This window comes from Haplochromis burtoni, unplaced genomic scaffold (assembly GCF_018398535.1).
Source record: "Haplochromis burtoni strain Fernald_Lab_line unplaced genomic scaffold, NCSU_Asbu1 Contig_357, whole genome shotgun sequence".
Lineage (NCBI taxonomy): Eukaryota > Metazoa > Chordata > Actinopteri > Cichliformes > Cichlidae > Haplochromis > Haplochromis burtoni.
In genome coordinates, this window is record NW_024582718.1 from 82,831 (window position 1) to 108,359 (window position 25,529).

At 38.9% G+C, this 25,529-nt stretch overlaps 1 protein-coding gene across 1 annotated transcript in view; it reads left to right on the forward strand.

Annotated features, from left to right (window-relative positions):
• The first annotated feature begins 4,881 nt into the window (after nucleotides 1–4,881).
• asic1b (acid-sensing (proton-gated) ion channel 1b) overlaps nucleotides 4,882–25,529 on the forward strand; it is a 183,486-nt gene continuing 162,838 nt past the window's right edge. The window contains exons 1-3 of the mRNA XM_042228842.1: nucleotides 4,882–4,987; nucleotides 5,060–6,230; nucleotides 13,145–13,340. Coding sequence (XP_042084776.1) covers nucleotides 5,869–6,230; nucleotides 13,145–13,340 — 558 coding nt within the window. The 5' untranslated portion in view covers nucleotides 4,882–4,987; nucleotides 5,060–5,868. The remainder of the gene's footprint in view (nucleotides 4,988–5,059; nucleotides 6,231–13,144; nucleotides 13,341–25,529) is intronic.

Consider the following 25,529-nt stretch of genomic DNA (forward strand, 5'->3'; position numbering starts at 1 on the left):
GCTAAACAGAATTGGTGAAGCAGTTGAGAAAATATATCAGTTAGGTGATTTCTATGAGCTTATGCACAACTGCATGTGTGTGAGCATGCCGTATAAGCATGCATCAGTCATCTGTATGTGTAGCTCAATATGCTGAGACTCTGTATATGTGTGCATTTTTTTTTTCTTTTTGTGCCTATATGTACTTGAGTGTTTGTTTACTTTTAGCAACCTCTCCTCCCTCTGGTTGGTAGCTGTCGGGTCAGATAAAGAAGGGCATAGCCATAACTCTGTTTGATGAGTAAAATACACTCTTTTTATTTTGGTTTCCGCCCCTTGGAGAATATATATGCCACAACACTGACTCAATGTTTACTGTTTTGAATTTGCAGCCAGAGAGAACTGACACTGTGTTGATGAGCTGCTAGATACATCGGAAAAAAATGCTTACAACCTGGAAATTTCAAAGTGAATACGCTCAAAAGCCATGTTTCAGAGGCTTCCACTGCCAGCACTGAATACAAATTAATGGGAAAAAAATGAAAGAAAGAAAGAAAATGCATACAGATTTTTAAGTTGAATACACCAAAACATCAGGAAAATAGCTTCAGAAACCCTGAACTCAAAGACAGCACAGAGGCACTAATCATGGGAGCACAAGAACAAGCTCTGACCACAAAATCCATAGAGGCTGGGGTCTATTACACCAGCAAGACTCCAGGTGCAGGCTGTGTAAAGATGCCCCTGAGACATTGCAGCACATAACGGCAATACCCTCTAGGGTGGTGGAGAATGGCCGAGCTAAGATCCCATGGGACTTCCAGATACAGAGGGACAAAATGGTGATGGCTAACCAGCCGGACAGAGTGGTGGTAGACAAACAGAAGAAGATGGCCGTAGATGGCAGTAACATCAGGAAGAAGGAACACAAGAAGCTTGACAAGTACCAAGGGCTCAGAGAAGAGTTTGAGAAGATGTTGAGGGTGAAGGTAACAGTGGTCCCAGTGGTAATCGAAGCACTAGGTGCAGCGACTCCCAAGCTAGTTGAGTGGCTCCAGCAGATCCCAGGAACAACATCCGAGACCTCTGTCCAGAAGAAAAGCTACGATATTGCGCAGGATATATCGTATATACAGTGGGGCAAAAAAGTATTTAGTCAGCCACCGATTGTGCAAGTTCCCCCACTTAAAATGATGACAGAGGTCAGTAATTTGCACCAGAGGTACACTTCAACTGTGAGAGACAGAATGTGAAAAAAAAATCCATGAATCACATGGTAGGATTTGTAAAGAATTTATTCGTAAATTAGGGTGGAAAATAAGTATTTGGTCACCTCAAACAAGGAAAATCTCTGGCTCTCACAGACCTGTAACGTCTTCTGTAAGAAGCTTTTCTGTCCCCCACTCGTTACCTGTATGAATGGCACCTGTTTGAACTCATCATCTGTATAAAAGACACCTGTCCACAGCCTCAAACAGTCAGACTCCAAACTCCGCCATGGCCAAGACCAAAGAGCTTTCGAAGGACACCAGGAAAAGTATTGTAGACCTGCACCAGACTGGGAAGAGTGAATCTACAATAGGCAAGCAGCTTGGTGTGAAAAAATCAACTGTGGGAGCAATCATCAGAAAATGGAAGACATACAAGACCACTGATAATCTCCCTCGATCTGGGGCTCCACGCAAGATCTCATCCCGTGGGGTCAAAATGATCATGAGAACGGTGAGCAAAGATCCCAGAACCACACGGGGGACCTGGTGAATGACCTGCAGAGAGCTGGGACCAAAGTAACAAAGGTCACCATCAGTAACACACTACAACGGCAGGGAATCAAATCCCGCAGTGCCAGACGTGTTCCGCTGCTGAAGCCAGTGCATGTCCAGGCCCGTCTGAAGTTTGCCAGAGAGCACATGGATGATACAGCAGAGGATTGGGAGAATGTCATGTGGTCAGATGAAACCAAAGTAGAACTTTTTGGTATAAACTCAACTCGTCGTGTTTGGAGGAAGAAGAATACTGAGTTGCATCCCAAGAACACCATACCTACTGTGAAGCATGGGGGTGGAAACATCATGCTATGGGGCTGTTTTTCTGCCAAGGGGACAGGACGACTGATCCGTGTTAAGGACAGAATGAATGGGGCCATGTATCGTGAGATTTTGAGCCAAAACCTCCTTCCATCAGTGAGAACTTTGAAGATGAAACGAGGCTGGGTCTTCCAACATGACAATGATCCAAAACACACCGCCCGGGCAACAAAGGAGTGGCTCCGTAAGAAGCATTTGAAAGTCCTGGAGTGGCCTAGCCAGTCTCCAGACCTCAACCCCATAGAAAATCTGTGGCGGGAGTTGAAAGTCCGTGTTGCTCGGCGACAGCCCCAAAACATCACTGCTCTCGAGAAGATCTGCATGGAGGAATGGGCCAAAATACCAGCTACTGTGTGTGCAAACCTGGTAAAGACCTATAGTAAACGTTTGACCTCTGTTATTGCCAACAAAGGTTATGTTACAAAGTATTGAGTTGTATTTTTGTTATTGACCAAATACTTATTTTCCACCCTGATTTACGAATAAATTCTTTACAAATCCTACCATGTGGATTCATGGATTTTTTTTTTCACATTCTGTCTCTCACAGTTGAAGTGTACCTCTGGTGCAAATTACTGACCTCTGTCATCATTTTAAGTGGGGGAACTTGCACAATCGGTGGCTGACTAAATACTTTTTTGCCCCACTGTATGTTGTATGTATTAATAATGTGACTGGGAAATTATAATATATATATAATATATAATAATATATATATATTATATAAATATATATATATATACAGTACATACATATACATATATATATATATATATATATATATATAATTTTTTTTTTTTAATCTAATCCCAGTTCTTTCTTACCATTAAGCAATGAATGTAAAAGGACTTGTCTGAATAAAGGACATCAATAGACAAGACAACAAAATTCCATTATGGTAAACAGAGATTTCCACTATGGGTAAAAGCAAACACATCTTTCGGAACTCTGTCCTCTATACTTAAAAAAACCCCACATTTATGGAAAACTGCAGTGTTACTGTGAGAAGTACCACTTTTAGGAATCCTTTACAAATCAAAAAGTTTTACATGCTACAAAGGAAGATGAAAACATAATTGGGAATTTTATTTTATGTTGATAATTAAAGGTAATTCTATGACTATGCTAAAAATACATTCCAACTAAAGTATAGTATTATAAAGACCTATACAAAGGATGAAAGTGCCCATTATAAAGTTTGGCATATGAGTTTCAACATCCCTTGTAGTGAGCAGCTCATTAATCACATGGTTACATGGTAAGGTGTCCCCTGTAATATCCTCCTATTTAACGGTAATGGGTGCCATATATTTACAAAATAGCACCAGTCATTTTCTATTTAATATGACTTGCAGCTACTGATTGAGCTCTTATTCTCATTAAGAACATTTTTACTGAGGTAACAGATTAAGGCAGCTTAGGTTCATTTTCCCAGTGATGTCTATACAACTGAATATCTTTAAACAGCCAGAGAAATTGCCCACTGCCCACTCTCACTACCACTGGCCATTACTGCACCAAGAACGCAGGTTTAGGGCAAATTTTCATTGCCTTACTTTCTCAGACTTGGAAGTTGTATAGTCACACCAGCCACTGCATTAAGTATGTCTTGTTTGTAGTGTGTTGAATCCATTTTTCCTTCAGAACAGTTCTTCTTGTCACAAATTCAAAAAGGTATTCCTCAGAGATTTTAGTCTGTACTGCCTTGATAGCATCACACAGTTGTTGCAAATTTGTCAACTACACATCTAGTCACATGTTTAAGAAAGTTTAAAATGATTTGAGATTTAGCACATGGTACAGTATCCTGCTGGAAGATGGGTACACTGTGGTCATAAAGGGATGGACCTGGCAAACAACAATACTAGGGTAAACTGTTGTGTTCAAAGGATGTTCAATGGACACTAAGAGATCCAAAGTGTGCCACAAAAATATCCCCCAACTCATCACACAACTCAGTTTCACTGCAAAACATGTAATAGGCACGTGGGTCCACCGTGTCCATTTCACATGCAGACATTGCATTACCAGCAGGGGGATATAATATATTTAAAGTCAAGAAGTCAGTAGTGAGCAAAAAACGTATGAAGTACAGTCCAGGGTCCTCATGCCGGAAATGATTAAGCAAGGCGGCTAAAATGTGTGTCTGTTTCACGTGTGTGTAAAGTGTGAAATGGAAACAGCAAGTCCATTACACGCTTTGCCGTGATACCAGGTTGCACTGTAACACCATCACCAGCCTGAACAGTTTTTCCAATCCTGTATTTTCCAGCCTTGCTGAGAACGTGCAACTACCCAACAATCACGTCACATTTTAAGTGACTAAATCACCTTTCTTTATTTTCTAATGCTCACTTTGAGGTCTTGAGCACATTGGTTAATTAGATATTTGTAAACTAGCAGTTGAATAGCTTTACCTAACAAAATGGGTGGTGGGTGTATGTCCATCTTATATATACAGTCTACACTTTAAAAGTTGACCTAATCCTGTATTATAGTAACAAAGAATAAAACAGTAAGTAAATTAGAATAATTCACACAACAAGTCTGGTGCAAAGGTAATGATTTTCTGCTTAGGTCATTTATTTATTTAAGTGTTTGTTTAGGCCTTTAGGATAACTAAAAATTCTCTTTCCTTTAGTAGGCTAGCTCATTGTTTTCTTGGTAGTTTAGCTAAAGCAGGCTAAGTAATTTTACCCAAAAATGTAACTAAACTTTAACTAAACTACCAATTTTAAGTTGAGGGCAAAGCTGTATGTTCTGTAGGCTACAGTGGCTTTGGGTAAAGTATGGGTTAGGCACTGCTCGAGTGCCGCCGACGCTGGACTCCGTCACCCGGTGTAAAACACATGCCATCCTATCCTTGCTCTCTCCTGTTTGGGGCGAATTTAATTGATCTGGGAAACCGCTACTGGTCTAAGGTAATTTTTTCCTGAATTCACGGAAAATGGTATTTTCCTAGAACCTTCTTACTCACGGACATATCATTTCAGGGAAAGAAAAAAAAAATCAGAGTCATTATCATTGCATTGTTGTGGACGCAGTTCGGAGGAGGGAATGGATGCAAGCGAGCAAGCAGAGGCGCACCGAGGCAGCTATCAGACAGAGCCAGCTCCTCTGTGATGCAGCTGTTTATCCCGTGGAAAACCCAGGACACCCGACGACCGCTCTTAAAACGTTAACAGGCGAGAAATCAGCGGCTGATTGTTATTCCACGCGTGTTGGGATTTGCTCGGGAAGAAGAGACGCGAAAGCCATGTAGCCGGTCTGTTCTCTGAACCGCTTTTATTTTCTAATTCCTTGTCTTCTTCGTAGTGGTTTATTTTCTACCTTTTCAACCGTGATCTGTTCCCGCAGAGCTGCACACTATTTCTGCTGTTTGTGCTAAGCTTGGAAGCCAGATATCAACTCGATAATTTTACAGAAGTGTGCAGGAGAGAACAGCGCTGGCATCTTTCCATGCGCGCTTTCATCGTCATTATTATTATTATTATGGAACTGTGACCCCAAACGAAGCAGCATACAACGCATGCTTCTCCCACATTCACTTTTTACAGGTGTTTTCAGTTAAGAACTTTGTATTTTGAGGATTGTAAAATGCTCTAAATGTCGAGCAATTTTGCCGGCTGTCAGTGACGCAACATCTCACACAGACTGCATGAGAAATACATGCGTAGAAGGGCGTGAACTTGCGGCCACTAACCTCCTCCTCATTAATAAAGCATCTGCTTATCTACAAAGCCACTTTGCTCTTTTTGCGACCTCACACCCATCATTCATCTAAACTCTGCTCGGGGACATAATGGATCTTAAAGCGGACTCAGAGGACATGGACTACAGGCGGCCGGCTCCCATTGAAGTTTTCGCCGCCAGATCCACACTGCATGGCATCTCGCACATGTTCACTTACAAGCGGATGTATATCAAGCGCACCCTGTGGATTTTGTTTTTCTTGGCCTCCGTGGGTGTGCTGGTGATGGTGTGCGTGGATCGGGTGCAGTTCTACTTCGAGTACCCCCATGTCACCAAGTTGGATGAAGTGGCGGCTTCACTGATAATATTCCCTTCGGTAACCTTCTGCAACCTCAACTCCTTCCGTTTCAGCCGGGTGACACGGAACGACCTGTACCACGCTGGGGAGTTCCTTGCCTTGCTCAACGGCAGGTGTGTACGTCCAGAAGCCATTTACAATACCTGCCTGTGTGTAGGCTGGCTTACTGGTGATTTTATATAAGCACTAAAACCACACCTCACCTGCACCCCAAGTATTATGTAGCCTAGTGTATGACAAATGCAGTGGCTGCAGGGGTGCACATCTGTGTGGATTTATCACATGATGATTCAGGATCTGATTGTGCCCCCAGCATTTAGCTATAACACTAAGTTTTTGTTGTTGTCACATTCTAGTGCAGTTATCATGAAACTTAAAAAAATAGGTGTGAGCACTTAAAAATCGTTTGACCACACCACTAAATATCTGCATGTCTTCTATAGACAGTCTGTGTGTGGAAGCAGGTTTTACGCTTTGCAGCCCAGCAACAGCAATGTTTGAGGTGGCATTTAACTTTGGAGCTTAGGTGTAGTCTGCATTGTTTTAGCTGAGGTCTTATGTCACATGGAAGAGCGGGGCAGAGTTTTACCACCTGTCTTTGGCTGTTGCTATTAGGCTACTGGAGGAAATCCAGACTTCACTGACAAAGCATGCAAAACCTTCCAGAGCTCTGAGAGCTAAAGATTGTAGTATAACGCACGTAAGTAAGAAAGTGAGGTTAAAGGCTAAGGATGAAAATGTAGTGACATTACAGATCTACTGTCTACTGAAATCCATATTGCACACATGCTACCATAGCTGTGAAAAGCAATGGAACAACAACCATTAACATCCACCTGTTAAAATATGCTGATAGTGAGAATGAGCACACCTTAACATAGATGCTGAGAATCCTCCAAGTAACAGATAATAGATAAGCTGTTTCTAAGTGTTTAATAAAGGCAAATATAAACATGCTAATATAAATATTGGATAAGTAGAGGAGAAGATTTTTAAACCCCTGCTGACAAAGTGTTGAGAGACGTGCATGATTCACAACTGCCATCCCCTCCCTTTACACTTGTTGCTTTCTGCTGTGCTTTGATCATTTAGTCTTTCGGCAACCATGACAAGCACACTGTTTCATGTTGAAACTTTTAACTCTGAATTTCTTCAATTCTTCTTTTCGATGTTATCCAGATTATACTGATCCCATTTTTCCAATACAGATAATAATCCTGCACTTTGCATTTGCAGCTAGAGCAGGAAGAAAAATATCCCACACAAATACACATGCACACATGGACACACAGATGCATAGACATTGCTTACTGCACTTACGCAAACATAAAATATGTAATACACACAAACATGTCTCAATATCATCTTGAATTCATTTTTAATTTTATTTTTAGCTTATTGATTCACAAAGTGTTGCAGCCCGAGGCAAAGCGTACAACTGTGCATGCTGTACATGCTGGAATGACATAAATCAAATTCTCTGTTTTCATACTGGATATCATTTTTCTGTGACCCTCATATATACATCCATATTTGGGTTATAACTTTACAGGATGCCAATAGATTCACTGTCTTGCGGATGTATTTTGCATGCTTTGTATGGTATAGATTCCGAGATTTGTTTCCGGGTTGTTTGTAGTGTCAGCTGGAATAGTAGACCATTAGGAAGGATATCAGTGCAGGTTTCCATCTCTCTGATTTGTTATTGCAGGTATAGCCAGATTTTCTTTAAAAAGGTGCACCTAAAAAAAAAAAAAGAAGATATAGGAAGCAGAACATTAAAGCAACCTTACTTGCTCCAAGTGACTTTGGGATGAGTTGACTTTTGATGGAGGGAGGGGACTACAAGGAGAGGCAATTAACTTGTGTCTCGTAAGCTGTGTGATGAACAAGTCTTTATCCCTGTGTAATTAGTGCTGTTTGTTAAGCTACAGAGTTGTGCCACTGATTAACACTGTCATCTCCCTCTCCCTTTTCCTTGCCCTCTCAGTTAGCTTGGCCTGGGATCAGGGTTGGGGTAGGAACGGCATTCATTTTACTTTTCTTTTTTTTTTTAAATGATGACAGGGGACAGTTTTTAAAATGATTTTTAAATCAGGTTTCAAAGCGGTTAGAGTGCTAAAGAATGTGGAGGAAAACAAATAAATTAGGAACATCTTGGACGCACAGATTTTACACTAAACATTGATTGAACAGAAGATTTTTCAGTGGTAAGCCTTCTGATACCACCAGACAGGTGGTAGGTTTGGACAGAAAATGACAGAATACAAACAAAATGCTGTGTTTGTGGGTCGGTGTCTATCACTGTCTCAGGAAGAAGGAGTAGGCAATATCTACCCTTGCAGTGATGCCAGGCTTTCTTAGACACTGAAGTTTGAAGCTGAGCTGCTAGAAATTTCACCTTAACTTACTCGACTCCAGCAGTTTCCAAGCAGCCACCCACCAAAAAATAAATAAATAAATAAATAAATCACTTTCGTATTGTATTTTCTCAGGTTGGAGTTACAGTTAGCCGTGCAGAACATTAGAAGTAAATTGCTCAGTTTTATTTTTATTATGTTGCAAAGGCAATTAAATGATAATTAGCAAAAGAAAGGTCATTTCAAAGAGGTGTTGGTTATGTGGTTTGTGCTGCCAAGAAGTGTTAGATCAGCTCACGAAAACCAGAGAAGCACGTCTTCTGCTTACACAGAGCCCGAGATTAAACATGTTTCCTGAGCTTGCAAACATGCTCTCAATTCCCACGAGCTACATGTGAAATGTAATGCTCCATAACTTTGACTGCCTTATCTGTCTCAGCAAGATCATGGCCGTATTACAGATTTAAGTGGTGTAAAAAAAGTGTACGGATGGGGACACTGGGAGGCCAGGTCATCGACCGGAAAAAGCTGATTTTTCAAATCTGGGTTCATTTGCATTTATAGTGTACTGTGGCTGTTTACCGCAGAGAATATTACAACTGTGGAGACACAGAAATTTTTGCATGTTTTTACCATATTTTCGTCTTTGGCTTGTTTGTGTATTTCTCATCAATACAATAGATATTTGTTTGGGTTTTCTGTGCCTCGTGGCATCCTTTGTTTGCATTTCTGTGACCTTGGCCAAATTGGAAGAATAACTGAATCGCAGGTGCACCATCATGAAGATATGATTATCCAAACTCAGCCACCAGGAAACATGGCACATATTCATTTTCAAGGGCACTGCACAAACAATCCAATCCTTGTTAGTGTATGAGTTCAATTAGCGCTAATTGGATAATTACCTGAGATTATGTCAAGATGTGTTCATTGTTGTGTCACACAGCCCGAGGTATTAACATCAAAACAAATGTAGTGCTTTTGCTTTTGTTTGTGTGCGTGTGAGAAAGAGAGAGAGTACCGCCTTGTGACCACAGTCTTACTGTGAAAGTCCACTCTTAAAATCAGTGGCTGCTTATATTTGCTCTCTCTTCTCATGAGGTGGCAAAGTGTTGCAGATGGTCCTTCATTCGTTTTAGTCCCCACAAGAAAATTAAAGTGCTTGTGGCCCATAATCCAATTTAGTCTCCCCCTCCCATACGTAGAGAGTTTGCAGTGATTGCTTTAGGGAGCAGTGGCAGGGCAATATTAAAAATCTACCCATATTATTGTGATTGTATGCGCTTCAACTAAAGCCTCCTGACTCGGGGATGTGAGCGCAGCGTCTTAAGTGCTCTCCTGGCAGCTTTGTGTTTCTTATAAAACAGTGGCTCAGGATACAATTCAATTAAGTCCAGAATATACCACAACAGGCTAGCTTCTTGTTAGAATAGAGTGTGACAGTGTTGTGATGTAGTTCCCATGTGGGCAAGAGTACTGGAGTTGTGATTGTCAGAGTGCTTTTAGGGACCAACATTACTAAAAACATGACAATTTGTAAATGGCTCCACTGACAGATATTTATGATATTAGTACCACTCTGTCCTCTAATTTTAAACTCACGTCTGAAACAAGTAATAAATAGACAGTAGTAATCATACTTCCATTTTAAATACTGAAAATATTAAAACCACATTCACAGAGAAAGGTTTGTATCCTTACTAGGTGACACTTATTTCTTGGAGTAACCACCACAGTTTGTCCAATTCTTTTAGCAAGTTTCTCATCTTGACTTTATATAGCAGGTTTTCATTGTTCTCTACCTCCTTCTCTTACTTTTGCTCTATTATTCTTTTTTAATGACAACTTTGATGCCGTACAGGAAACGGCATTCAAAGCCTTGATTACTGTAGCCAGAGTATTGTGTTAACATTTGGGAAAAGTGTGGTTTTCCTGGTTTCCTCCTCCTCCACTATTGTTTCTGGGGGTTTCTCAGTCGTGAAATTTTCCTGCTCTTTTTTGCTTGAGCAGTCATGCTTCTTTTCTCTTTGGACTGCTTCGCTTTTTAACATTTAGGTAAACATGTTTCCTTATTTTGAAAAATTGCAGTGTGGCAATATGCTCCAGGATGCACCTTGGAGTTCATTATATGCCTTCCAAAGAACACATCAAACATTTTGAAACCAAGAAGGGCTCCTTCTTAAAAAGAAACAGTATAAAAATGTATCACTTTCTTTCAGTTTCAGTACTTTACAAAAAGCAGTAACCTGTAAACTGTGAAGAATCAGGAGCCAGATGAGCTACTACATCACTAATCCTCTGGTTTTCAATTTTATCCTTTTATTGTTTGAATAACTTATTTCTGGAAAAAAAAAATTATGCATTAGCTTCACTCTGAAATGATATGAACATGTTTTTTACTTACAGTATAACCGTTTAATTGTACGCAACACTCTTTTGGCCTGTAGTAAATTAATGAAAAGTGAACTATACTAGAAAATAAGTACCACATAGATCCACCATCTTTAATTTATAATCTGTATCAAAGATAGTGCTTAACTGTCTTGTTTTTTGGCTGTTGTGTCATACCAGTTACTGCTTTTTATTCAAATTGTAGAAAAAACTCTGATTTAAAAGATAAATAGCAACCAGCAGCTGCTATTCTCGTTGAAAATTTAAACTGTAGCGATAAAAAAGAAGAAGTTATAATCAGCTAGAGTTAATCCTGGTTGATTTGTTAATGTTAAAAAAGATCTCTGATGTTCCGATGTTGAATTTTAAAACTGTATCACTTGGCATTCATTTTAAATCTTGAGCAGAATAATAGTCCCGATATTGTCTGTCAAAGCGCTGTGAACTCCATTCAACACGAAGCATGACCGTCTCTGTTCGGTGTTATGAGCAGGGGAACAACCCTCATTTTAAATTACAGCGCATACCACCTCATGTTGTGAAAATCTTTTTCATTTAGTCTCTACCAGGAAAAAGCACTGTAGCAACAGTGAAACATATTACATTTGGTTTGGGCATAAATCAAAAATACATCTCCAGCTGAATATTAACGCAGTGCTCCCAAAGAAGTAATGTAACATTTCATTTTTTTATTCATGGATCAGCTTATGTTATTCCCATCATCAAGCGACAAAATCTTGTTCATTATCATAGACAAAGCTTGACCTTGTGGAATTTTTTAAAAAATCCATTGAGCTTTACCACCAATTATGGTTTGAAATAGTGCCCATGCTCATGACAAACAACTCTGTCGTCAGTGTCCACAAAGTCATTCACAGATTTACTGTCAGGCACAGGAAGAGAAGGGTATGCCTTTGTCTTTCTCCGTCTCTGGTTTTCACTTCTTCAGCTTGGGGATAAACTTATTCATGTTTGCTAGTGCAAAACGAGTTGTCCAAAATTCTTACAATAAAACAATATATGAACCTGGTCATGATATTACTGCTTCTGCTCAACATCACATATGAATTCAGGACTCTACCTTAGTATTTTGCAGTAATTCAATTTTGAAAAAACAGAAGCTGTCCTCTTCACTCTCAGTGTCCTACAACAATGATCTCACAAGTGGCTGTCAGTAGTGCTTAATTTTAGCGCTCTATAATTTGGATGCTTGTACCACTGATGGCCCATTGCTCAACAGGGGTCATCAATGGGCCACTTTTTCGCTGCGCAGGGCCATACTGTTTAATTGAGGTTACGTTGTATCAGTGAATGACTGTGAGCAGGCACTAGAGGTTGATGGTAGCTGTCAAATTAAGGCATAGCATAAATGATTTCCACAGTGTTTTTCTTCTGTTTCATTTCTGTGTGCATTGATGCATGCAAATTACTGCTTCTTTGTCATGTTTTTTCTTATTTGTTTGCAGGGGAAATGAGAGGTGGAACATGGTAAAATTGATCCATTTTTCACTTTGAAAAAAATTGCAGCAGATGAAGATTTATTTATTTACACTAAATAGTAGGTGTGGAGGATCATCAGCCTGAAAGCAGCATTCTGAACATTGTTTTCTACATGATCGCTCTGCCACCACATATAACCCTAATTGTTTAACAGACCGATTAAAGTAATTGTCTGAAATGAAATATTCCCATCCTGTAAATAATGAGCTGCTTTCCTGCACTCCATGGAGACTGGTATGCCACAGTTAAGCTGTCAGTTTCATAAAACTAAGATGATATTGTGAGAGCTTTCTAGCTGCTCTTCTGATGATGCTGACATGTATGTACACCTTTTTTTAAGGTGAACGGTAGATATCCACTTGTTGCTGCATCTGTGTTATTAATGTTTCTTCTGCCAGAAAAACGTGTGTACCTGCAAAATTCTTAAAATCCATCTTTTTAGATGTGACAGAGGTACAACTAAGGTTGTGTCTTGCTTCTTTAACAACCTTAACTGCATTTAATACTTTGAGTGAGAAAATAAGGAATAACAGGATGTTTAATATTACAATCTGACAAAGTGGATTTTGTAAGCTCAAGGTAAGCAGTTTGAAAAAAGAATTCTTATAGAGAAAAAGAACAACCTAAAATGTTACTTTTTTTTTAATTTAATGAGGCAAAATCCTTTTTGTGATATTGAATTTGCAAAACCTAAGTACATTAGACTTGTGTGTTAGTTGTGCACATGTGTGTATTTTGTGATCAATGTTGACTAAGTGTAGAATCTTTCTGTCCAGGTATGAGATTCGGGACCCACACCTGGTGGAGGAAAATGTCCTGCAAATCCTAAAGGAGAGAGCAGACTTTGACAGCTATAAGCCTCGGCCTTTCAACATGCGTGAATTTTATGACCGGACAGGCCACGACATTAAGGACATGCTGCTTTCCTGCTCATATAGAGGGGAGGAATGTGCAGCTGAAGACTTCAAAGTGGTGAGTTGCGCACATAAACAGAATCAGCTGAGACCTATGGGTCATCTAATCATGCTAGTGATACAAAATGGGCCTTTATATAGTTTACTGTGCCGTGAAGTTTAGCTGAGCGCTGTTCACTGAAGTCTGCTTTTGGGAATTGACTTTGCAAATATATTAAAAGGAGAGATTTACAAAGACAGCGCTTTATCATAATTTCAATCGATGGCGCTCCATCCTTCCAGATTCTTCCATCCCCCTTCAGAATTGGACAGTAAACCATTATATAGTTTACCGAGCCCTGGGTCATTGCTACAACACGTTCCATGTAAGTACAAAGTTAGAACAAATTGACGCTGTGAAATATTTTCTGTCTTTATCCTATTTACTGAATGCTTTCAGATACAGTTATTACCTGAAAGCTTTGTGACCTTAGTATTTGTGATAAAGTATACGAACTGATCTTGTAAAGCTGCAATACAACTGTGTAACCGCGGGTGACAGTAGTTAATGTACTTTTTTTGTTGTTTCAGCCGAGTAAGAGCCAGAATTACTGATTATATAATAACTGATTCTCACACTACAGCTGTCAATCTCACTAAATTCTGGTAATACAATAAAAGTTTTGCCAACACTATGAAGTTTAAGGCTATGACGCTGTCTCTTTCACTTGCTGAAGAATGCTAAAATGTAGAAAGAAGACATTTGTATCTTTTGTTTAATATTAATTTGATTTTTTTTGCTTATTTTATAGTTTCGTACTGCACTGTTTTTCAAAACTTTTTTGCCCGACAATATCTGCCTATTCCAGCTGGAAACAGAGCTTATAAGTGCACTGACATTTACCAGTGCTGTCTGTGCCACAGTACAGTCTAACAGATCTTAAGAGCTGATCGATATTTCTTAAGACATTTGTAGTTTTTAGTGACAACTTACCCACAGTTAGCTGATTTTATAAGTGTGAAAAATGTGATTATGTGTAGACATATCCTGTGTACTGTTCTGTTTAGACTTCACTTGCAGTCTGAGGTCTATTGACAGTGCACATGATAAGCTGTAGTTAAAAGAATCAGTGTATAGACAAAAGCGGAGCTGTAACATAATTTCCAAATCATCAACGATTTTGTGAAAAATATAATAAGCAATTGCACTTTTATTCAGCTTTTTTAGGGTTGTCTGCATTTGTAAACAATGTACCCGCTGACTATACCAGAAGGCTAGAAAAATTGGTTATTGCCCGCAGAGGCTAAGTCATCAAACTAGCGATAGGTTCCCATGTTATTATCCGAGTACCTCTGACAGTGGTTACCGTAAATGAAAGAAGCAGATTTTAAATTATGCCATGAAAATTTGACAATATCAGGGTCTTAACTGATTGAGAATAAGAATAAGAGAAAAAGAGCACCAAAGGATTGTAGGTAGAGACAATGCAGCTTGAGCAAGAAGAAATGTGGTGGGATGACAGTTGCAAAGAACACACACACACACACACACACACACACACACACACACACACACACACACACACGACACACACACACACACACACACACACACACACACACACACACACACACACATACATACATACACAAAAACACAACAAGACACATACATACAAATTTTGCACATTACAAACAGTGGCAGCCTACTGTAGGAGTAGGAGCTAGTCTTAAAAGAACAACTATCCAACAGATGCTCATGCAGGTGGCAAGTGAGGATGACACTGTATTAATAAATTAATATCACCTGAGAATCCTGTCATGAAAGCGATCTAATACATCCTCAGAATGTGTTGGAAAGAAGCCATGATTAAGCTTAGTAAAATCAGCCCTCAGTCCAACTCTTACATTCTTTGTCCTCCAGTGTTTCTTTATTGTGGAATTTTTAATGTGTTTTTCCCCCAAGTGCTATAAAACCATGTAGTTGAGAGGTGGGCTGCATGCTCACATGGTGTGGCTGCTCTAATGTGCTGATGTGTTCACATTTACTGTAGTTAGTTGCGCTTATAGCAGATGGTACTTCACAGCGCTCTGCTGTACATTTGTACGGTTGTAGACCTGGATAGAACAGCTCAGCAGAGAGCACTAATGGTGTGGAAAGAAGCTTCAGTGTGTTAGGAAAGGGTAAGGTAACCAGTCTCACCAGCCTCCACCTCCAAATCCCAGAGTATGGAAGCATTAAAGCTGTGATTAACGCTGTTGGCAGCTTCTGGTTGTTTTCTAGCTAGCACAGGCAGTGTGGCTAACTAGGTAGTCCCTGGGTGTCTAAGATAGCCAGAGACAAAAGATCACTGCTACTTACTGTGGGAGCAGTTTGCTGACAAAAATGGTAGATAAACAACCGTAGTACGTAAGGCAGCTTTTTCCAAAAGAATCTGCAGTGTAGTACAGTCAGATTTTCTCATAGATCCAGAAACTTCAACATATTGGAGTTCTTTAGTGTATCAGAATTTATTTCATGTTGTTTTTCAGTTAAGGTTCAGGTGTTGAGTTCAACATTATCCAGTCAGAAGTATTGTGTCCTTGTCAAAAGACATGGTGTCATTATCCAAATACCAAATACCCTGTGGGATCCAGTACAATATAATTTTTAAATATTGCTGCTGGAAATATTAAAAATTAGTGACTCATTATCTCGTATCATGTTTCACTGCTGCAACTTTGTCCTTCAGAAAAACATCTGCCAACTTGGAATGCAGATGGTTTAGCTCAGATGATATTAAAGAAGAAAATTTCACATGAAAATGAATATCAATTGATGGCCTACGGCCTCTGAACCGTAGCTGCATGAGATAATATTAAACCATAAAAAGGGAGCAAAATACAAAGACCATAATTTGATAGTTTATGGGTTTGTTTTTAATTGAAGGTGCGATAAATGGATTTCGAAAGTATGCGATCGCTCCCTAGAGAGGCGGCCTTTGCATTTCACCTACAACAAGGACACTAAAGCTAAAACCATCCAAAATATATTGAATGGCTATAATACACTACAGTAAGATAACTGATATTGCACGAACACTATGGATTGCATGTGCCATCTTACTTCTATTTTTACTTTGATACAATGTACGGCATTTTAAGAGCAAAACTACCAAGCATACAGTTTGTCTTACTGCATCCCAGTGGAATTCCCTGCAGATAATATGTTGATCGGCAATGTCACAACCTCTAAGTTATTCAATTTTGAACACTTTAAGACACCCACATCCAACTTCAGTCACCAGGGAGAACTTTGACAGGCTCATAACTTTGCTATCAAAACTCAAAACTGAAGCTTGGGGGCTGATAGAAAGTGTAAGAGAGAGACAGACATTACATGAGAGAAAAAATAGGAAGAAGAAAGAACGAGAGAAAAAGAGCCAGATAAACAGAAACTGAGGCCCAGGTAACAACGAAGTCCTTGGGATAAAACTAAACATAATGGTCGAGTACTGCGGAGAGACTCAAAGACACAAAACAACAGCTGCCACAGCAGGAGCAGCAATAGAAGTACTATCGGTACACACAGGCTTGTGCTCATTTTAACCTCTTGGAAACTGCAGAGCGCCATTGTAGGGCTGGGTATCGTCACTGATTTCTAGAATCGATTCGATTCCGATTCACAAGGTCCCGAATCGATTCAATCAATTCAGTTTGAATCTGGGAAATTTTGCCTTAGACAGTCAGAAATATTATAATTCATATCAGTACATTTACATATTTTTGTATCTATAAAAGGGAAGCTGACACTTGCGAGACTTTATCAAAGGTGTAAGCATCACAGCAGATGTCTTTGTGTCAAAGTAGCTGAAGATAAACATGAAGGTGATTTTCCTGGCCTGGAATTTTATAAAAATATTCTGCAGTACATCAAAAACGAAAGAAAACTTTTAATCAACATATGAACATTACCTCTGAAGTGACAGCGGTTTTAGTACAGACATGGCTAAGCGTTTTGCATTTTGCATAATTTTAAAAAGTTAAAATTTGTTCAGTAGCCCATTGAACGGCAGAAATTAGGTTTTCTTTTCGGAAGTAAGTAAAAGGGAAATAAACAGTGGCCGACAGCACTTTAAACAACGGTAGTCTTGTGCGTAACAAGCAAGCGAATAATGCAGAAAACAGATTTTTAGACGGGAAACTGTTCTTGAAGTATACAGAGAAAGCAAGAGAGCGAGAGAGAGAGAGAGCTGTGCATGAAGTGTGATTTTTATCGTGGTGGACGCAAAAAAGCAAAAGTAAGAGGGAATCCATGACGATGTTTATGTGAAGCGTAGTTTGGATCTTCTTTCGCTGCTGATTCGGTCAATATTGTTTGGAGAGAAATCAAACTAACAGCTTTACCCGATCGTGTCCGTGCCGTCGGGTGAGAAAGGCGACATCTCACTAATTCTGATCCGCGGGTCCGCGCTTTGTGCTTACGTCTTTGTGCAGAATCCGTGTTCCTGCTCCTACTTACTGTTTTAGCTGTTTGGTGGTTGTCAAAATTTTGTGAGGTTTAACCTGAGATTCTGGCATTTTGGGCAAAATAAATTTATATTAAAAAATCGATTCAGGATTTTAATGAATCTAAATCACGTTATCCAAGCATTTTATTCGATAAATCGATAATCAAAACCCACCCCTACTCCATTGTATGTCTTTTACAGCTCCCCGTTTGTTTTCCAAAACACAATTAAATATGGCACCTGTCCTTCCTTTCCACTTGTATCTTTTTGAGTCGAGAAGGACAGAAAATATTATAAATAAATGAGGTCATGATAGTCATAAATGAAGAGCTATCTTTGAACAGATTTTTGGTTATAAATAAAAAGATTTTGATTAGTTATCAAGTTGTCATAGTAGTTCTTAATACATTAGCTTCTACCCTTTTAATACGCAGTAGTGTTCCTCAAAAATGTTGAGCAAACCCTCAGTGCCTTATATTTTGCTTCCAAGGAGCCAGGCTTTCTTTTTTAAAGTGGTCTTAAACAAATTATTCAGACTTTTCAGACTTCAAAGCTTTACTTTGGACATTGGCTACTTTTTCATTCATTTTCGGTCTAATCCTTGTACCTGACCATTGTTCCTTGTTTAAGTGACTTTAAACTGAACAATGAATTATTCAAGCATAAAAAGGCGTCTAATTTAAGGGGAAAATGGTGTTGTCTGCATATTACAGACAACTTAACAAAGACCTGGTTTTAAATAGTCTTTAGGCTGCCTGATACAAAACACACATTTTTACCTCCATTTCTTTAGCTGAATCTATAAAAACTGACTAAGTTTACACAATGAACTGTTAGCTGATAACCTGACATATCTTGGCATGGTATGCAGTGTAACCTTAAAATATCTGAGGAAACTGAATAAGTTGAGGGCAAAAAAGTGAAAGGCATAAAAAACAAATATCTACTGCAGATAAACAAAATCTGAAAACCATGTTACAAAGATAAAAATCAACAAAGGCCTGACATTGGATCTGAGAGATGCACCTGGGCCTTTAATTGATTAACCTCATCAGAAATGGTTTCAGTGGAAGGCTGATGAATTAATTAAGAGAAACAGGTATGGTTTGGCCAAGGTATGCCAAATTACACGTGAATTACGCATGAATCTAAATTTTAAAAGTTAGGAAAGAGACACAACAGTCAGTGTCTACAGACATAAATAAAACACGAGTGAGGCTCTGTCATGCTTTCGGTCTAGCCAGCCATTGGTTTTTAGGATCTTCTCAAAATGAATGGACTCATGAATGTAGAAGAATATATTCAGTAGTAGAGTGCATTCATGCTATATCCTGGAAAGTTTATACATTCATGTTATAGTACAGTGGAACCCCAACTTACGAAATTAATCCGTTCCCGAGGGTCTTTCGTAAATCAAAGCACCCATGGCGCCTTTTGAACGAGGTGATGCTGAACGATAGGCTATAGGCTAATTGCTAACTAGAACAACAATACGTCGTTCAAGTGGAACAGCGAAGCGCAAGTACGGAAGCCAAGGGGTTGTTACATGATTCGGAAGGCATTGTGGGCATTGTAGGCTCAGCCAATCAGAGCCAGCGGATTTCGTTACACGGGCATTTTGCCGTAACACGGGCAGAAATATTGCTGTTCAGTGCCTTCGTAACTTGAATTTTTCGTGACATGGGGTATTCGTAAGTCGGGGTTCCACTGTATCTGGAAAGTGTCCGACTGGCAACAGCTTCATTTTTGATCATGGTAATGATCCCAAACACTTTGCCAGTGCAATGAAAGCATACCTGGATAAAAAACACACAATGGAACACTATAGCTCATGGAATGGTCTCTCCGAAGCCCAGACCTCAAAATTACTGAAGCATTGGGGGACCGTCTTGACAGAGAACAGAAAGAAGCGCTTTGAATAGCCAGGAAAACTATTCCTGAAGATTTCTTAAAGAAATTACAAGAAATCTTAAGAGAGTTTAGGCTGTTTTGGTCATACCGACTTTCAAACTCATTAGAAGTGTACAAATCCTGATTTTGCCCTGTATACTGTATTTCAAATTTTCCAAATAATACATAAGAAGTAATACATAAAGAAATGAGGGGTGGCTAAATACTTTAAATTTAAATTTTTACAGTAGTGCAGATTCCAAACACAACAGTACTTTCAGGCAGTCACTATAGTGGATGGATGTGCAAATGAGATTTTTAGCTTGGATATGCTTCCTGACACAACCTTCCCATTTATCCAGTCTTGTGACACTCCAAGACTTGGTTTGTGTCTCCTACCAATCTTGAACTGGGGAACTTTCACATAGGAAATCGTAAGGAAATAAACCACCACACCACGGAGCCTACAGCCTCTAAATAAAGAAATAAAATAAATTATTTCAAAAATGTTTTTATTAACAAAAATTATACAATTATACTGTGTGAGCATGGTGCATGTAAAAAAAAAACCAAACTTTCATTTGCGAAAATGTGTAAAAACAAGAGGACTATCATTTAATACTATTAACAGCACAGTCTGCCCGTACCTGGTGTTGACTGTCAGTGTAAGAGATCTGAGGATGATCTGATGATCTCAGATCTAAGGATTAATTTTTGAGTTGAAGTACATTTTTGGATATTTAATACTGAGAAAACATGTCAGACTTTAAAAAAAACAACAACCCACAGACACACAATATTACAGTACTTCAATAGTGCCTAGCCGGCAGTTGCCTCTCAAGAGAAAATCTTTTAGAAAAGATCCTTCATGCAACTGTGGTTAAGTTATGTCACATTGCAGTGTTGTGTCAGATAAGCAGGAAAAAAACCCTAAGTACTCTGAAATATTTGTGAGGTGATATTTGTGTTAAATTCATGTTAAATTCATAACATAAGTTATGGAGTTTTTCAAGATCATTTCAGTCATTTTAGCTTAAATTAGCTTAAATTACTGACAGATCACACTTCATTTACTGCAAATCTTCTAGCTGAGAACCCACTTTTGTGTAACCCAGACTCTTGCATAATTGCCATGGTCATTCTATTGAGCTGTTGGCTCCATTTCAGCTGTCCATTGACCCCCAGAGTCCACCCTTGGTGGGACGGAGACGTGTGGCTAATGAGGTGTAATCAATACAGAAAACCTCAGAGACGCCCGCCGATGGATTGGATTTACACAAACAGCAATCTAAAGGATAGGTGGGGCTTGTTAAGTCTTTTTTTTTTTTTTTAAATATTGTTGCTCTTCACAAACAGAAATGGCAAGAATTATTGGTGGCTGTAGTCGTTCCTCCTTCTAATCTATTTAAGTACTCCACACAAGCAATGAGCATGTCCCTTCTTAGGCTGAAGTTCCATTACTTGTGTTACAAGGGTTGTATTTCATTCTTCAACCATGAACATAAAATATACTGCTAATCCTGAGTCGGTTTAGAGTTGGGGCTAGCTTAAGGCATCTAATTCCTTAGCTTTATTAGTTATGTAATCCAGTTTAATTAGATAATCTTTTAAATTTGAATACTGTTGAGACTGCAAGTCTTTTTAGGTAACTGGCATCTATAATAGCAGAATTTCAGCGGTGCTTTAATCTGCCATTCCTCATAAACTGTTTTTGACACATCTCACCTTTGATCCACCACGTTTTATTCATTGTTATTCCAGTCTTATCCATCAGCTCAAAGCCGATGATTCTGCTGTTCTTTTTGGCCAGACGATTCCCACATTTTTCCTCCTGAGGCTAAATCAATCAATTTGCTATTACCCTAGAACTCAGAGACATGGATCAATTAGGTTTTTGCTGAGTAATGAATGAATGCCTAATGTAAAAATCTCCTCTTTGAATGTAAAAAGCTACTGGCTCTCCTTTGATGGCTTTTAGATTCATGGTGATTTACTGTCCTCACTTCTCAAGTCAAATTAAATTTTACAATGTGTCAATTCACAATATTTGATCCTGATCTCCCCGAGCACCTCGCTCACTCTTTTCATTTTTAAACTTGAATGTGCATTATGTTGTCAAACATCCAACAAAAATGGCAAATTATTGGTAAGTTACATTTTAACTGCTTTCTGAGTAATATTGTATAAAGCTAAGATGTCATAGTGACGACCCAGAATAGCAAATTCCACCTAACATGGCTTCCTCCATTGCTTATGTTATGTTGGCCTTTCCAGCGGGGCATGGAAGAAATAGATTTCCTTTCAAAGGGCTTTAGAGAAGGCTAAGCATGTCCCCTGCCCCCAGCACACATACATACACACATACTCCTTTCATCTGACCTCTTTTTTGTCATTTTAATTACACAAAGAAAGACTTTTTTTGACAATTTAGGCTCCTACTGCGTGAGGTACTCTGTGGACAAAAGGTGAAAAAGAGGAGGGAAACAGATTAAACCAACTCCAAAGCATGGAGAGATCTGAGAATCCATTTATTCCATGTGACCTGCCAGTGCTCCTAGCGTTACAAAATTATTTTTAATAATGAGTCGGGTGGGCAAGCTACGCAGTGGGGGAGAGAGTGAAAGAATGGAAGAAAGAGATGGAAAGAACTTATCCTTTAAAGAATCGATTATAAACAGTTTGGTTCAGATCAGAAGCATCTGATGACTGTGCAAAGCTTTGGAATGAGAGGAAAGAGGGGGCAGGAAACTGGAATATGTGTGTGTGCCAATGGAAGAGTCTATGTTTGGCTCTTGGTTTGTGGCGCTGGGCTGCCAGGGAGAAGTATACCCACCGTGACAGACCAGGAGCCAGAGCGCACTAGCTGAATGTAAAGCAGGGTGTTCCTTAACTCTATGCTTAGATCTTTCGCCTGCATGTGTGTAAAGCTTTTGCAGTACTTCAGTGCACAGAGAGTTGAATGTTCGGTTCAGATTGTGCTGACAGGCTGAGTGATTATTCACCTAGCACTGACAGGTGGCACACTGCTGCATTAGTCAGCTAATTACCATCCAGAGTAATATTAGTGGGGCTGACTGTTTTTTTTTCCTTGTCTTTTTCTCTTTACCATCATTTTATAATTTATTAATATTTTATGGGAAACCTGTTACAGTCTGCATTGGTAGATTTGGCAAATTGTATTCATCATTATTGCTTTTGAATTCATTACTGGAAAACATGATTAATGGTTTTGGCATTTAAAATTGATTCTGATAATTACAGTAGCTGATTGATGACTGTGAAACAGAATATGTGCCATTTTCTGCAATAGCATGATGTACCTTTTGTCTTTGCTGTATTATCAGATATGTTATTTCAGATAGTGAGAGACAGACAGGTCAAAAATATGTTTCTTTCTTTCAGAGATGACAGGGTACAGCTATCGCCTTGTGTTTCAGTGTCTAGGGATGGAGTGAAAAAGCAGTTTGAACACCACCAGGGTCCCGCTGGGACAGAGTTTTCATCTTACCAGCCAATGTCTTGATTATTTTTTCCTTTTCTTGTCTCTTGGGTAAATTCCCTAACCCGTCGACTTCCTTTGAGATCAGTATTTTTTAAGTCAGTGGACAAAAAAAAAAAAAAAATACTAGTTGTGTTAAAAAAAATTCAGTCATTGTATACCTTTTAGTATTTTTTGTTTGTAAGCATGTAGGTGGGTACATATGTGAAGCCAGGTCTATGCCACTTCAGCTCGATTCTTATACTCTTTTATTGATGTTGAGGTAATCTTGCAATTAGATCTTCAAGTGGTTTGCCGTTGCACCTGGAGTTGAGAGTTTATATATTGCTAATCAATAGTCTGTAATAATGAGCTTCGAGGACTACTTCTGATAAAAAGACACAGTAACGGAACATGATTATAGAAAAAAAGCTGGTGGGCTCTTTTTTCTTCAATAGAAGGTTAATGGCCTACAGCTTACTGCAGTAGTGTCTTGGATACAGATATTTTAGGATGACAAAAAAATATTTAACATATTCAGAAGTGAATCAGATTAATAATATATATGAAACTTGTTGATTTACCTGAAACTGTGACTAACAATGAGAAGGAAGGCAGTAATGCATTGTGAATGATGAAAGTGCCCATTGGTCTGTGAAGCATCATGTTGGTATCACAACGTCAACATTTTAGCTGTCGTCTGGGGTTTTGGAGCCAGAATTGACCTTGTACAAGGAGGTGGGGTTGTCAACTAAAGCTAGCAAGTCTGGTTAGCAAGTGTAACTGCTAAGGAGTCCACCTCAGGGTTTGATTGATGGGTCCCCTTATATTTCTTGATGCATCTTGATGCTACGTCCAGATGAACAGAATCAACTTTTGGAGCTCCCCTTATATTGGCAGTGCAGAAGGGACACTGGGCTTGCTCTTAGTATGTTTCCTGTTTTATTCTGGGGCTGGTACAAAAATCACAGCATACAGTCATCATTAACAGTATGTTATGCAAGTGCATAACATACTGTCTACTTATGGGGTCTACTTATTTTTTCATGGTACTGCATTAAGTACTTTGAAAACTTTCTTTTTCAGATGACTGAGTACATTGGACAGTCAGAGAACTAACTATAAAAATATTTAAATTTTACTAACCAAAACTACTTTTTTTTTATGTGCTGCTTGGTTTTTTGTTTTTTACATTTTTCCCTTGTTGATTTTCCTCTTAATTTTCAAAAACAGTAGGTCTGTCGGGTTTGGTTAACTGGTGATTCTAAACTGGCTTAAGATGTCAGTGGGAGTATGAATGGTTGTCTGTCTCTCTATGTTGGCCCTGTGCTGACAGGCTGGTGACCTCTCCAGGGTGTAGCCACCTCTTGCCCTATGTCAGCTGGGAAAGACCCCAGTTTACACGTGGAGCAGAGCAGATACCCATTTTGAAGGGGTGTGACAGGATCAGCCAAATCTTTTAAATAATGATTTATGTTTAAATTATTTGTGACTCACTTAATTCTATTTTATTTTATTTTATGTAAGTCTTCCTTTTGGTTTGGTGGGAAGATGGTCCCTTCAAGTCAGTGGCAGAGAAGATCATGGAACAGTCATGTATTTGCTCCATGAAAAGAGCTTCATTATACACTAGGAAAAAAAGCATCATTATACTGATAAGACCTACTTACTTGTCTTTGTTGAATACATCTGTGATTTTCTCCCTCAAAAGTGTTATGAAGCTCTCATTTTGAAATGTTTGCAGCACCTGAACTCACATGTCGAAGATGTCCCAGTTAGTCAGTGAGTCAGCCGGTAAATCAAAGTTATGAATGAATTAATAAAAGAGGCTTTTGATTTATTTCTGAAATGCAGGCATGTCACTCAACAATCAGACAACCTCCATGTGTCCTTATTGTTTTCTGTTCACCCACCACATCCTGAAGGCAACAGCTCATCTTTTGTTTATTGCATGATTTTCTAGTTTTTGGTTATAAATTTCAGAGTTGCAACCTTTTAAAAATAGGCCATTATGAATACTGGCATCTTATTCATCTGCCAGTAACTGAGGGAAAAGACAGGTAAGAAACAAAGATTCAGAAATGATCTAGAAATAGGACAACAGTCAGTTAAATTTCCCAGGTACTACATCTAGATACCATAAACATTTTTATTTGTAGATAAAGAGCAAGTTCTCAACTTTAAAAAAAACATTGTAAGATTAAAATTTTCACATTGTTACCCATGTTTTGTAAAGACTTTTATTCTTTAGTTTTTTCTAACACAACAATATATAAATATAAAGGGTGGGCCATTTATATGGATACACCGTAATAACATGGGAATGGTTGGTGATATTAAAGTCCTGTTTGTGGCACATTAGTATATGTGAGGGGGCAAACTCCTCAAGATGGGTGGTGACCATGGTGGC